General features: G+C 36.6%; 1 protein-coding gene across 1 annotated transcript; it reads left to right on the top strand.

Annotated features, from left to right (window-relative positions):
• The first annotated feature begins 756 nt into the window (after positions 1-756).
• Positions 757-14,359, top strand: prkchb (protein kinase C, eta, b). Its single transcript, XM_084432056.1, has 14 exons — positions 757-1,427; positions 4,014-4,077; positions 4,771-4,927; positions 5,020-5,054; positions 5,147-5,226; positions 5,335-5,464; positions 5,564-5,694; positions 5,813-5,959; positions 6,092-6,265; positions 7,516-7,670; positions 10,732-10,870; positions 10,968-11,156; positions 13,021-13,167; positions 13,945-14,359. The coding sequence occupies exons 1-14, from the start codon at positions 1,080-1,082 to the stop codon at positions 14,089-14,091; spliced, it is 2,043 nt and encodes a 680-aa protein (XP_084288182.1). The 5' UTR covers positions 757-1,079; the 3' UTR covers positions 14,092-14,359.
• The last annotated feature ends 643 nt before the right edge of the window (positions 14,360-15,002 follow it).

Below are 15,002 nucleotides of genomic sequence, written 5' to 3'. Positions count from 1 at the left end.
AGGTCACGAGCCATCAAACAAAGCTTGAATTTTTGTGCCAGGTGTGGCATAAAGTCACTCAACAGCAAAATGAAAGGCTGGTAGACGCATGAAAGCTGTGATTGGAAATCAGGGTTATTCCACCTAATATTGAATTCTTAACCCTTCTTAAGTTAAAACATTAGTATTGTGCTTAAAAATGTTTATAAACATGTTTTTTTTTTTTGCATTATTCAAGGTCTGAAAAAATGGCATAGGCCTACAGTGAATATATATAATGACCATTTTTGTTTAATTCTATAAACTGTGTGGGCGTGTGTATATGCACAGGCACAGCACACATATACAGTATATTGACTCTGTTGTAGGCTATTAGACTTCAGTTGCTGACATTCACATTTAACATTTTTGTGTCACAAATGATAAATACCTCTCTCTTTCACTTTCACTTTCCTCTAGTGCTAGCTGACGTCTTATTAAAAGTTGTTCTGCTCTGTTTTCTTTGAAAAAGATGTTGGCCTGTTACACAATGCAGTTAATGCTTATGCTCCTGTTACAAACCGAGAGAGATTTAATGTTTTGAAGCTTCATATTTACTTATAGACATCATTAAAAATAGTCTAGCCCTAATTGTGATTCATTCTAAATGGATTTCCATGTCGTCTGTAGGTAGGAGAAGCACAGAGTCAGGTGTGTCTAATCATCGACTTTGTCTTTGTTATGCTCGCATTGTCGGCATAGTTATACAGTATAGATGACGGCACAAACACGGAATGTAGGCTACCCATTTCATGTATCTATTCGTGACGCTTCGCATAGCTCAAACTACACACAGACACACACACACACACACACACACACAGAGAGAGAGAGGGAGGTTTACTCTTGACAATTGTATGAAGGACGAAAGCTCAGCACTCATCTGGTTTCGCTGTTTCAGGTTTTTGACTGTGACTATGTCAGTTCTATGTTTCTTCAGTTCAGAACGTATTATTTTGTAGTTTAGCCTATTATGATTTCGTGTTAATTGAAAGGTGAAATCTTTCGATTTATTGCCTATTCGGTTTATTGCATCGAATATTAAAAAGCCTATTGGAGCTATGACTATGAAATTCAACGGATATCTGAGGCTGCGTATCGGGGAGGCAGTGGATTTAAAACCAACAACTTTTTCAACTCGCCACACCTTTCATAAGAAAACCCACCTGGATCCTTACATCGTTGTAAAAGTAGATAATCTGAAAGTTGGACAAACCGCCACAAAATCGAAGACCAACAAGCCGACCTTCGATGATGAATTCTGCCCATACATCTCGAATGGCAAAGAGCTGGAACTGGCTGTTTTCAATAACACCCCTATTGGATACGACGATTTTGTCGCAAATTACAGAATCCAGCTTGACGAACTGATAGTGCCATCAAACACAAGACAAACTTTTGAAGGATGGGTGAGTTTTCACTGTGAATAACAGAATTGTTCCTTAACTATAGGCTATATAACTGCAAATAGAGGTGTGGTAACTTGGTATATAAAAAATAAATAAATAAACATACAAGAGAGAGGAACAAGAGGAGTTTTACAATAGTTATTCAGGGCAGACATGTTGACATGATCATCACCATAATTTACTGTTTGACTGTTTGATAAATTATAGACATATTGATTGATGTATACAATTGTAACATAAAAAAATTATTTGTTTTATCGATGTAAATTATGAAACATCGATCGAGCAGCTGTTGCTATGGTTACCTCCTCCAGCATGCGATTTTATCTATCGTTGTGAACCTTGACACTTAAAGGGAGAGTTCACCTAAAAATGAAAATCCTGACATCATTTACTCACCCTCAAGTTGTTCCAAATCTGTATGAATAACCAAACAGTTGATGGGCCCCATTGACTTCCATAGTTGGAAAAAATACTATGTAAGTCAATGGGGCGCAGTTTTGTTAACCTCATTTTTCAGAATATCTTCTTTTGTGTTCAGCAGAAGAAATAAATTCATACAGGTTTGGAAAAACTTGAGGGTGAGTAAGTGATGAAAGGATTACGTTTTTTTGGTGAACTATCTCTTTAAATGTTATATTCAGAGTCATTCCCTGAACATTATTTTTTTTACTTTTGATATTAATACTTTGATATAATTTGCAAACAAAATGCAATTAAATGCAAAGTAAGAGAGATGTGGAACCCATCGCTCCCTTTTCTTTGTAGTTTTAGTCTTTCCTGACTGCAGGCCTTTCAGTGTTCTTGTCAGAGGGTCCTGTCACTTTCATCTGTACAATAACTAGGTCGTGCTCAGAACCACATGTTGCACCCCACCATGCATCACGGAAACTCTCAGAGCGTCACCTTCTCTTACATCTATTGGGTAAACGGTGATGTGTGGTTTGACATACTCGTGTCTGCTTTCCCTTTAGTCCAAGTGATAAAATGTGGTCAAATGAACCTTGCAAGCAGTTGTTTTTCTCGTTATGTTTTGAAATCTGATTATGATGTTTTTTATGGGTGTAAACAGTGGGTGTAACAGTATTTGCTTTAGACATTCTACTAAATATAAGTAACTTTGCAACTAGCAGTCATTAGAGTATTAGTAGACTGTCTGCTTAATATCTGCTAACACTTTATTGTTTCTCCCCAACAGACATTATACTGACTATAAGTACCTTTGCAATTACATGTCAACTTATTCTACTTTACTGAACCGTAAAATCTAACCCTAACATAACAGTCTGCTAATACTCTAATGTTAATTAATTTAAATCTAGTTGCAAAGTTGCATATAATGTCTAAAGTGGACCATCAAAAAAATTGTAACCTTCATGTCCTAACTTCTATTGATCATTTTTAAATTACCATTATGACAATATAAAGTCTTAAAAATAAAGGTTCTTTGTGGGGGAAAAAAAAAACTTGTGGAACTTTTATCGAAGAGTTTAGGTTGCAGAAAATGTGCTGGTTATTTTGCAAGTGTGGTTTTATCACTCAGTGTTTGCGGGGGACACGCTTGCAAACTTGTACCACCAGTGCAAACATGCTGCTCAACCAAACTAGCCAGATTCCTCTCTTTGACCCATATAAACCTCCCATATGTTGTAAATCTTAAGCTTTCCACATGTACAACTTGCAATAGCATTCACCAGAAGTCAAGTTTACATTTTGTAATGATTTGATTTCTATTCGGCTGAGTGGTTTGGTGTTATTTTAAGGCCAAATATAACTGAGTTGGTGGTAGGTTAAACCTCTGCTTTGGCTTCACAGCTGAGAGTTTGTTAATCTTTGCATCTGTTATGCAGTTTCCTGGCAACCTAGATAATGTGTAGGCTATGTAATATTGAAAACGATGCGCCTTATGCGTTGCTGAGTTTGTTTCTTTACATTTTATACTTTTTAAATACTTTTCAAGTGTCATGGGTCAATGTTTAAACCTTCCTATCCCTAAACACTTGGTGTGCTTCATGGTGCGTGCTATGGATTTAACTCCCTGAACCAGCTAGTCCTGCTTTCCTCGTCTTGCCTCGCATTACAGGAATTCCTCCCACTTCACAGGGCAAGATAAGTGATAGGAAGCGAGAGAATGACTTTTTAGATGGCAAGATCGAATGACAGACTGTGATAGAAGAGGGGGAGGGCCACATCCTTTGCTCAAAAAAAAAAAAACATGTCCATTTTGCTAAATGTATCACCTTTAACATCAGTGTTATCAGCTTAGTGGAAAGTCTGGTGCTTTAAAAAAAAAATTGGTTTAAATATTTTCAGTTTGTGTGCAGACTATCATGCTATTTTTACAGTTTATATAATCAATGTGAACTAAAAAATATTTTAAAATGTTTAAGATTATCATTATTATTATTATTATTATTTTTTTTTTGTTGCAACTGCTAAATATTACACACAAATGTTATGAAGCTCTACAGGATATTATATTTGATATAAAAGTGATATTTTATCATAGTGTCAGCACTTACAGTAGTCTTTAGTCTGCTTTTAAAGTGTATTATATTGTTTCTCACCGGTTATCTCCTCTTCCAGGTGAATCTGGAACCAGAGGGAAGTGTGTATGTATCCATCTCTCTCACCGGCTCCTTTACAGATGGTTAGCTGTTTTCATTAACTATAAATATGTTTAATGTTTTAAATATAAATCTTGGTCACACTTTAGATTAGGGTCCAATTCTCACTATTAACTACAACTTTTGCCTCAATAAACACCTAATTATGGCGTATTAATAGTTAGTAAGGTAGTTGTTAAGTTTATGTTTTGCATAGGATTAGGGATGTAGAATATGGTCATGTAGAATAAGGCATTAATATGTGCCTTATATAAGTACTAATAAACAGCCAATATCCTAGAAATATGCATGCTAATAAGCAACTAGTTAATTCAACCCTAAACTAAAGTGTTACCTAAATCTTTATTATTCTTATATAAAAATAAATTATCGATGTGTAATTATAATATAAAGCGTTTGTTTATGTGTGTATATATCTGTGACAAATCTGCCATGAACATTTACAGTAGACAGTTAAATAGAACCTGGTGTGCTGTTTTTCTCTTAGACGCTGATGAAAAAAAATCTTTCACCATTTTATGTCTTTTAATAAAGATGTTGTTATATTTTTGCCTTTAAACATAATATTCAATCTCTTTTTTAAGTTTTATAAAAAAAAAAAAGAATGTCAGCATCATAACCAGCTTTTCATAATTCTTAAAACAGTTAGTTTTAATTTTACAGTTAATTTTGTTGGCATTTTGATTGTGCTGACTGAGTGTTGCCATCAATTACAGATCAAGCTGTGAATGGATCGAGACCCCATAAAAAACTTACAAGAGAGGGGCAAAAAGCTTTAAAGAAAAGAAAGGTCCACCAAGTCTACGGTCATAAGTTTATGGCAACCTTCCTTCCCCAGCCTACTTTTTGCTGCCATTGCAAAAACTTCATTTGGTGAGACTTACATAGAAAACACATTGTCATGCACATAGCCTCAATTAATGTATGGGATGCGATGTGGTTATAAAAATATAATCTTTTCCCAGGGGTGTTATTGGAAAGCAAGGTTATCAATGTCAAGGTGTGTATGGTTACTAATATTAGTGGAATCATAATTTTCCCATATGCATATACAAGGAATAGCAACATTCACTTTTTGCCTTACTATTCTAGTGTGCGCGTGTGTGGTCCATAAGAGGTGTCATAACTTGATTGTAAGTGAGTGTCCACGTATGAAGAAAGATTTAAGTGAGGTAAGAGAGTGAGTGAGTGTGTGTGCTTGTGTGTGTGTGTAAATGCATGTGTGATGACAAAATTATGTCTTGTGGATCCATTTGACATGCATTTTATTCTATGTACAGGGCCAAAGGCAGGGCTTCGGCGTCAACTTACCCCACCAGTTTAGAGAACACAACTACAAAGTTCCCACATACTGTAACCACTGCGGATCTCTCCTGTACGGCCTGATGAAACAGGGTCTCCATTGCAAGAGTAAGCACATATTTACTCGACTTATTGGAATACATGTGAACACGGCTGCTTTGTAGTCAAAGATTGTTGTTGTCATCTGTGTGGTGTGGATTTGTTCAGGTTGCAAGATGAACATCCACAAACGCTGTGAACAAAATGTTGCACCCAACTGCGGAGTGAACAGTTCGGAACTGGCCAGCAAATTGTCAGAGATTGGATTGCTCAACACACTCTCCAAACGAAAGTCTCAGGTATCTTCATAAAAGCCATCTCGAATATCAATAATATTTGCTTTGGTTATATGCACATTTATTGTCTTTGTGAGCCAAAATTTGAGTACATTTCTTTCTCCGTATTTCTTCCCCGTAGAGTTCTCTGCACGTGACAGGAATAAAGGGTCAGAACTCCATTAAAAGCATACCACCAGCATTGGAGGAGCAAGAAGACGAGACTGTTAAAGTTGGTCTGGAAGACTTTAGTTTCTTGCAAGTGCTGGGAAAAGGCAGCTTTGGCAAGGTATTGCACATGCAACTATGCCTCATTACCAAGATTACATTCCCTTGCATTTGATCATTATAAATTCTCAATATGTCTTAAGAACGTCCTGGCACTTTTAACCACAGATAGTGTATATGTGTGCATCTGTAGGTGATGTTGGCTCGTCTAAAAAGTGACCACAGGGTCTTTGCTGTGAAAATGCTGAAGAAGGATGTCATACTGCAAGACGATGATGTCGAGGCAACCATGATTGAGAAGAGAGTGCTGGCTCTGGCCCACCAACATCCATTTCTCACACAGCTCTACTACTGCTTTCAGACTGTGGTAAGAATCCTCAAACAGATTTAAGGTGTCATATGATGAATAGAGGTAAAATAATGACAATATATTGTAAAAGATTTGATAAATCTCATGTTCCCTACATAAGGCTTACCCTTGAATTTCCCTGAATTACGCTGCATCGTGTTTTAGGGTAAAGGAAATGTCCGTAAACTTAACAGATAATGTCCTCACAGAAAATTACCAGTATCATTACATTACAGTGTACAATGACAATAGAAGAATCTAGAAATGCTTCTCAAACAGCTTTCGGGAAACCAGAGTTAATGCCGTAATCCGGTCAGGGGTGAATTCTGTTCAGTGTATGATTTGTTGACATGTTACCGGGTAGCTAATCTGTAACGTGAGCCTAGAAGAAATCACGCTAGACTTTGCAGTGGAGGTTAACTTATGTCATCACAGTTCCCACATTGACAAGTGTTGTTGAATGTAGACACTCCATTTCCCTCACTCAACCAGGAAACACAATGCTTTTTGGCAAAACCCCTTGACATCATATCAAAAAAATGTTTTACATTCCTGAAATACTTTTGGTTTATCTTCAATCTCCTGAAACATACTTCAGTCTCCTGAAACTTCATGAGAATATTTCCTGGGGTTAAAAATCTGACAGCTGATTAACAGTCGGTCCATTTAATGCTATCAAATGCTACTGATACTTGATATACAGTCCATAAGATTACTGCTCTTTCTGAGAGCATAATTTAAAATAAAAGCCACACAAAAGCCCATCTTTAGAAATCATCTAAATTAGTGATGTCAGTTGCAATACCCAATGTAAACAGTAGATGGAGCGTCTTGGTTAGTAATGGTATTCACTTCCTGCTTTCCATACCGAAACCGTTAACAGGAAGTGATGCAAGTTTTTTGTTGACTTACATTTGATCATACTATTGATAAATTGATCAAAAGTGACAGTAAAGACATTTATAAACTTTTGAACAGTTGTGTATATTAAATAAATGTTTTATAACTGCAATAGATGTTTGTGTAAAATATAATATATAAATCGTTGTTTATAGTCATTTTTACATTAGTTCAAATCATTTAGTCATTTAGAACACAAGTTCAAATACTGTACATATTACAGGTTTGCATGTTTATTAATGCTGGAAGAAGTAATAAAATGAATATATTGAATATATTCCTTTGTATTTGACTCTTTTATACTTTATAATATGTTTTTCCACATTACTTTTCTCTGTATTTGCTAACCTGTGCTCTTCATTTCCCAGGATCGGTTATTCTTTGTCATGGAGTTTGTGAATGGTGGTGACCTCATGTTCCACATCCAGAAGTGCAGGCGTTTTGATGAGCCACGAGCACAGTTTTATGCCGCAGAGATAATTTCGGCCCTGATGTTCCTTCACTCCAAAGGAATAATTTACAGGTGAGGAATACTGTGGACCATGTTAATGTCACACAATTCCTCTCATTATTTTATCTTTTCTCTCTGGTTTAAATTTTGCTACATTATTTTGGAGCTAGCTGTCCAAGTTAGCTTATCTTTCCAGACTGTTTTAATGTACAAAACATGTGATTCCTTTGTCAGAAGGAAAGAATATTTGAAATTCATTATGTTCATCTGAAATTACTGTAGATTTTCACACCCCAGTGCAACTGCCCTTCAGTTGTTTGTTTTGACATGCGCATGTGTTCAGTCTACGCATGTCCTGACACAATTCATCAGATTTTACAGACAGTCTCCGCCCTAGACTTAGTCTTTTCTATTCCTTGTCGGAACATTGAGCTCTTCCTGGCAGTAATCACATGACCTTTGTCTACCTGAATAAGCTTTCCGATCACCCTTGTAATAGAGCCGAGCCAAGCCCAAATATAAACAGATCTGGCAAACTGCTTTCCCATTCAAATGAGGCTCGCAGCATTTACAAGCTTCCATGTGGGGTCTTTTCTGGAATTCCAGTGAACTTTGCTGACCCTCTGTCGTCTTTACAATCATATGGGCCTCTTTATGGCCACTCTCACCTTTCCTTTCGATTTTATTGGGCTTTAAAGCAAATTATTTTAGGGTAATTATAACGCTTCTGTGAAGTGAAGCTTATGGGGAGAAGAGTAGAGTCCTGGGAAAGATGGCAGTGTTGTATTGTTAGAGGACTATGGGGACATTTTGAGTGTGGACTTGAGCTGACGTCACAGGCCTGCCCAGCATGGAATGGAGCTATTATTACATAAGCTGTTTACTCAGAAAGACAGAGAGAGCAAGGGAGGGAGAGTGAGAGAGCGGCCTGTGGACTGCTCTGGTTTTATCACATGACTCTTTTTCTGTTACAAAGTGCAATATAGCACAACATATTATTCTGAATAAATATGAAAAATCCCATCACAATATTTCAGCATTGATTTTGAAGGGAAACCTGAACACACCTTTTATAAAACCAGCAATACAACGATTCGTTGACCTCTGTGTCATCAAGCTGCTCCTCTCCACTTCACCTTACTTAACCCTGATCTTATATTAGATGCTGTAATGCTGTGTAATCTGGCTCTGCTCTAATCCGAGGACTAGACTATACTGGATTTATTCAAAAACAATGGACAGTGCATGTCTGCATGAAGGAAATGAAGAGTTCATCAATGACTGTAGTGTTTTAGTCTCACTGAATAGTAAGCCTGTTATACCCGGAGGCTTGGATAAAGTGCAAATGCAGAGTGTTTATTGACCTCTCAAATTGTTCCACTGTTGCTAAATTATATCTGGTTTCCAAAAGGGCATCAGAAATGACTAACTCTCTTTTGTTGTTTTATTCTTTTTTTTTAATTAAATGATAAACCCTTTAAAAAAAAAATCAGAATACTTGGTGTTTGAATACTTTTGTTGCAACATTGCAAGAGTCTTGGGTTGTTTTACGTAGAGAGGAAAGCATTCGGTTACGCCACTGATGGTTAAGCAGAAGAGAGATTTGCCCATTTTGCAGGCTCAGCAATAGTTCTGCCAGTCCTCCAGCTGCAGATTTGGGCTGTGGTTGATGGCCAGGCTGGTGAGTTTGCCATGCTGTTATTTTTGCCAGCGCCAGCCCTGTGAGAAACTGTGAGCGTGAGTCTCTGCATGTCTCTGTGCTTGTTCACTAGGCATAAAGTAAAGGAAGTTAAGATATCTTTTTGATTTTGTAGTAGTCCCTGTCTTTCTTTCTCTTTTCCATTTGTGTAAATTACCTGATTCATAACACTTGAGAATAACATTTGTATAAATTATTTGAGAAGAAACAAGAAGACACAAGTTTCCAGAAACACACACACACACACACACACATGCACACACACACACTCACACACACACATACACACAGTGTTTTAATGTTTTATGTGCACTTTCCATAAACATAATGATTTTTATACTGTACAAACTGAATATTTTATCCCCTTAACTAACCCTGCCCATCACAGAAAACTTTCTGCATTTTTACATTTTCAAATAAATATCTATCTTAGTATATCTATATATCTTAGTATGATTTATAAGCTGTTTTAATCATGGGGACCAAAAAATGTCCCCACAAGGACAAGGATTTCAGATATTGCCATCTTTGTGGGGATATTTTGTCCAGTGTTGAGGCTCCAGTGTTACCCTGACTGAACGAAGTAATGGGAGATGGAACAACACGTGTGTATAGTGTTGTTGTAAAACACTCTATTCTTTGTTGTTTACTGAGTAATGCGGCACAGTCATGCACATTTAACAACACAGTAAAGAGGTCACCTGTCAGTGTGTTCTCTGTTTATTGTTTTCTAATGAAATTAGACCACATTTCCTTGGAAACCTTTGGCCACAAGAAGCTGTTAATCCAGTATACATTCCGTCATTCTCTTTTCCACTGGATCAATATGGCCTTTCCTTCTCTGATGACAGGAGACTGAATGATACTCCTCTTGCTGATTACTCTACACACTTGTGTCAAGCATGCAAGCATTGCAGTACACGCTCATTTGTCATTTTGCATCAATACCATTTGAACTCTGTGAACCTCATTTGTTATTCACTATTGTATGTTTTGCGATATTTAGTTTACATTATTCGTGCTACCGCAGGCTGTCTTTCAGCTTGTTATTTATGACTTATGTGTAGGCACACATAAATTACAGTTGTAATTTCCTTCATTCATAAAATTATACAAATCCGTCAGCTGTTTAATAAAATATGTTGGCTATGTAAAGCATTCAATAATGCGTTTAGCTTCCGATCATTTGATGCATTTTAACGTTTAAATCCTTTCAGTAGAATTGCACACATTTAGTCTCAAAATAAGTGAAGAAAGTGCAGAAAACATCTGTAATTAACCACAGTAAAAATAAAAAATAAAAATAAAAATTAATTATTGATATTTAATAACAATAACTTTTACCTTTTTGTCACTTACTTGATGGTTACACCCAGTGCTATTTTACTGTTTATTAATAATTTGAGTTTTGTCATTCTTTTTTGTGTTTTAAAGGGACCTGAAACTGGACAATATTCTCCTGGACAGACATGGCCACTGCAAACTGGCAGATTTTGGCATGTGCAAAGAGGAAATCTTTAATGGAAAACTTACTAGCACCTTCTGTGGGACTCCAGATTATATTGCACCTGAGGTGAACATTATTATAAGAGGATATATAAGATGATGGTTAATGTGTGTGTGCGCATTCTCTTCACATGTAGATGTTTAATGCTGAGTGTCTCTCTCAGATCATCCTGGAGGAGCTGTATGGCGTATCAGTGGACTGGTGGGCTCTGGGCGTGCTGCTTTATGAGATGCTGTCGGGACATGCTCCATTTGAAGCGGAGACTGAGGACGAGCTGTTTGAGTGCATCCTCAAAGAAGAGATCATTTATTCATCCTGGCTCAGCAACGAGGCAGAGGACATCCTTAGAGGAGTGAGTCCAGATCTGCAGTCAAAAAATCTGATTGATTACACATGATGACTTAAAATAAGTCAGACCAAAACAATTTGTCTTTATAAAATGTCTCTTCGTAAACACTGCACGTTTACATGCACGCTCTTAACCCGATAACGCTTAATAAGCCGACAACGTGTGTGGTCATGTAAACGCGTTTTTCCTTTAATGCCGAAAAGTCATAAACATCTTAAGAATAAACTGATCGACACAGCTAGATTTTTGCCCATTTCCCCAATTTCTCCTGGCATGTAAACTCCTTAATCTGCATTCTGTCAGTTTATTGAAGTGTGCATGTGTGACATGTGAGAGAAATACATCCTTATATGGCAGATTAAGCGCATCCAGCCACAGAGAGTGTTTCACGGTAGGCGAGTAAACTCTGGCTTTTTCTTGACCCAAGAAGTATAAAAAATGCGTTCTCATCTCATGCAGCCAAAGGACAAGTGGTACAGTTGTAGAAACCTCAAATACTAGAGGAGAGTCTTTCCCGCTGACATTTTGAAATACTCTGAAATACTGGGTTTTTTTATGCTTTATTTAACATCACAACTCACATAATGAACAGAGTGTAATACACGGATGCTTACGTTTTGACATCACCACAAGGCAGGCAACAACCTGTCTTGTAAACGCGGTTACGTGCATTGGCGGGTTATTGATTTGCATGTAAATCGGGTATTTCACTTATTTCGTCCAGTATGTTTACACGTTAATTGGAATACAATTGGCCTAAGCACAAGCTCCAAACAGAGGTGAGATGCATGCAAATATTTAATTATCTAGACTGTAGCTCAATCACACAAAGAAAGGCCTGTCTCAATTAAAGCTTTAATGTAAGCGTACTCAAAGGCGCCACTTGAATCGAATCCATTGTTTTGTACTACAAGTACATTTATCTGACTTTTACTACACCAGTCTCTTTACATTTACTCTAAGGACACAACCCAGAGTCTTGACTTGCATCTCAGGCAGCTATGTTGGGAAATCTGTGACTTTCCTGGCAGTGACGTCTTATGATTAAACTACTCTCTTCCTCTACCATTGTGCAAACATTTCATAAAAAAAGAGTAAAGAGAGCCTTCATACTGAAACTTGATTCTGTTCTAGTCTTCAACAAGCTCTGATTCTTCTTCTCACCAGAATAACCTCAAATCTTGCTTCATTTAAAGAGCTCAGAGTGAACATGTTTCTTGGTTGTTCTGAGGGTCTTGGCCCAGTTGTATGTAAGCACCATTAAAACATGATGAGGCTAATAAGGAGCAGAGAGCACCGCCTGTGAGCAGCCCCCATTGCTGCTGTTTGACCCAAGATGTCACTATCACAGGCTATCCATGCCCTTTGTGCCTCGTTACATTGTGCTCCATGGAGGGTTAAAGAGCTGTGTCATGGTAGAAGGATTAACATCATGTGACTAAGTAGAGGTCTTCTCGTATTAGTGGAGTAATATCCCAAAATCTCCTTTCCAAGGGCTTAAGTCAGTGATCTGATCTATGCAGTATTGGTGACAGTAAACTTTGCAGAGACCATTTTGGCAACCAAGTGCAATGAAAATGTGGTAATCTAAAAATGGTAACATCTAAATTAATCGGTTTTATTCAAGTCTACAATGATATTTAACATAACTGAACCAACTTATATACAGTACATTAATTTATAGGAAAAAAACATTTTCTGTGAAATCAGGTAGAAGTTCCACTTTAAGGTAACATTTGTGACCAATTGTTTATTTTTTATTTTTTTATACAGCATTTGCATTTATTTGAAAGATTGAGCAAGTGCACTCTTCAAGCACTGTGTTCAAAAGCTTAATAATGAAGATTTGTGTTTGCTATCTACCCAGTTACTCACCAGAGACCCAGCGGGTCGGTTAGGCTGCATGGAAAGAGATGGAGGGGAAGAGGCCATCACTGCACACCCGTTTTTCTCAGGACTGGACTGGGAGAAGCTGAACAAACGAGAGATCACACCACCGTTCACACCTCGAATAGTAAGCCTACCTCTGCACTTCTACTGTTTAATTCTCTTCTGTGTGTTGTATGTAGACATTGACCAATATTGATTCAGTTATGGACTTTTTTTTATATTGAATAATCAGAACCAATTTTTGATTACTGATTTATTTTAATTTATTTAATAAAACACAGGTAACACATTAATAAGGGTTCATTTGTTGACATTAGTTAACAACATTATTTACCATGAGCTACAATGAACAATATGTCCACAGCATTTATTGATCTTGGGTCATGTTAATCTCAACATTTACTAATACATTTTTAAGATCAAAAGTTTTATTTGTTAACATCAGTTAATGTATTGTAAAATAACATGAACATGTACATTTTATTTACTAACATTAACAAAGGTTAATAAATGCTGTAAAAATATATTGATTATAGTTAGTTCATGTTAACCAATGTAAAATCGGAAGTCTTTGATCGCTAATTTGGATCCACCTCCACACTGTAACAAATAGCCTTTATTATTTATTCAATTATATTTACAAAATTGTTTGATAGAATTGAAGACATTTTACAATACTTATATTAATATATTTAATTATATATATACATACTTAAAGTAAACGTTTAAGTAAAATTACTTTAGTTACTTTACCAGTGAAATACTGTTGTTGAGTGCTATTCTTCATAGATGCACCAAATGATGCTATTTATCAGCAGATGTGACATTAAAGAACCAATATCTGATTAATTTGAAAAGTGTTAATATTGGTCAAAAATAATGTTTTGGTTTTGGTTTGTAGGAATCTATTGAGGATGTGGCAAATTTTGACCCTGACTTCACCCAAGAGGAACCCTGTCTTACACCAATAGAGGACAGCCTTTTCCCTTTCCACCAGGATAATTTTAAAGACTTCACTTACACAGCTCCAGAGCTGCGATGGAACTAACATTAGCCAAGGCTTATTTAGATTATGTTACTTTCCCTTATCAACTCTCTCTAGCGAACTTGTTGTAATACACTCCGTTGACAGACTTGTTGCTACGACAAAGATATGGAGACGATTCAAAATTTAGAAGAAGGCAATGCAATATACTCCACGGCACCATCCAGTGCTATTGTTGTTGTTATTGAGTCATTGCAATGAGTTAATTTATGTATTGTAAAGTATTGCTAACTAAAGTCTTGAGTAATAAACTTGAAAATTCCTTTTGTAACAGATTGTAAAGAACAATTTTGGTTTACCTAAACCACATGTGACACATATCACCTGTCCAGTATTGAATAATGAATCAAGGGATCTGTTGCTTGAGATAGAAACATTAAATTTTCATGAGAAAAACAAAAAAATATATCCTTTACACCTCAAAGACAAACAGAGCTGCGGTCATGTCACATTTATCTGTAGGCCTGCAAATCCCCCATGAATTATTTATTACCCTTGATTTATTTGTTGTTCTCACGAGCTCACTTTGTATTTGAAGCAGCGTTAATGCACTCATAATGCACAATAGTGCTGCTCACTTTGATGGGATTAATGAGATTAAGATGCTATTATGAACATTATCCATATTTAGAGTCAGGTCGATTCGACACTGCCAACTCATTTTAATTTCATTTAGTGACCAGCTTATACAACTGGACTAATGGCCCCATTCGTCTGCTTTTTTCCTTTTGATTGTTTATGCTTAAATTTCATGTCTGAAAATTTGGTTGAAGGGATTTGTTTTTTGCTATTCAAGCATTCTATTGTTAAAAGTGACTTGGTGAATTACCCAATATGGGGTTTTACACACTTGCCCTAAACCAGTTTAACTGGAAACTCTGTGGCTCTGCCTCTGACACATTTTCTTTGGCATC

The sequence above is a fragment of the Rutilus rutilus genome (assembly GCF_951802725.1).
Source record: "Rutilus rutilus genome assembly, chromosome: 15".
In the NCBI taxonomy this organism is placed as follows: domain Eukaryota; kingdom Metazoa; phylum Chordata; class Actinopteri; order Cypriniformes; family Leuciscidae; genus Rutilus; species Rutilus rutilus.
The sequence above is the reverse complement of the archived record's forward strand: the minus strand, read 5'-3'. Positions and strand labels throughout refer to the sequence as shown.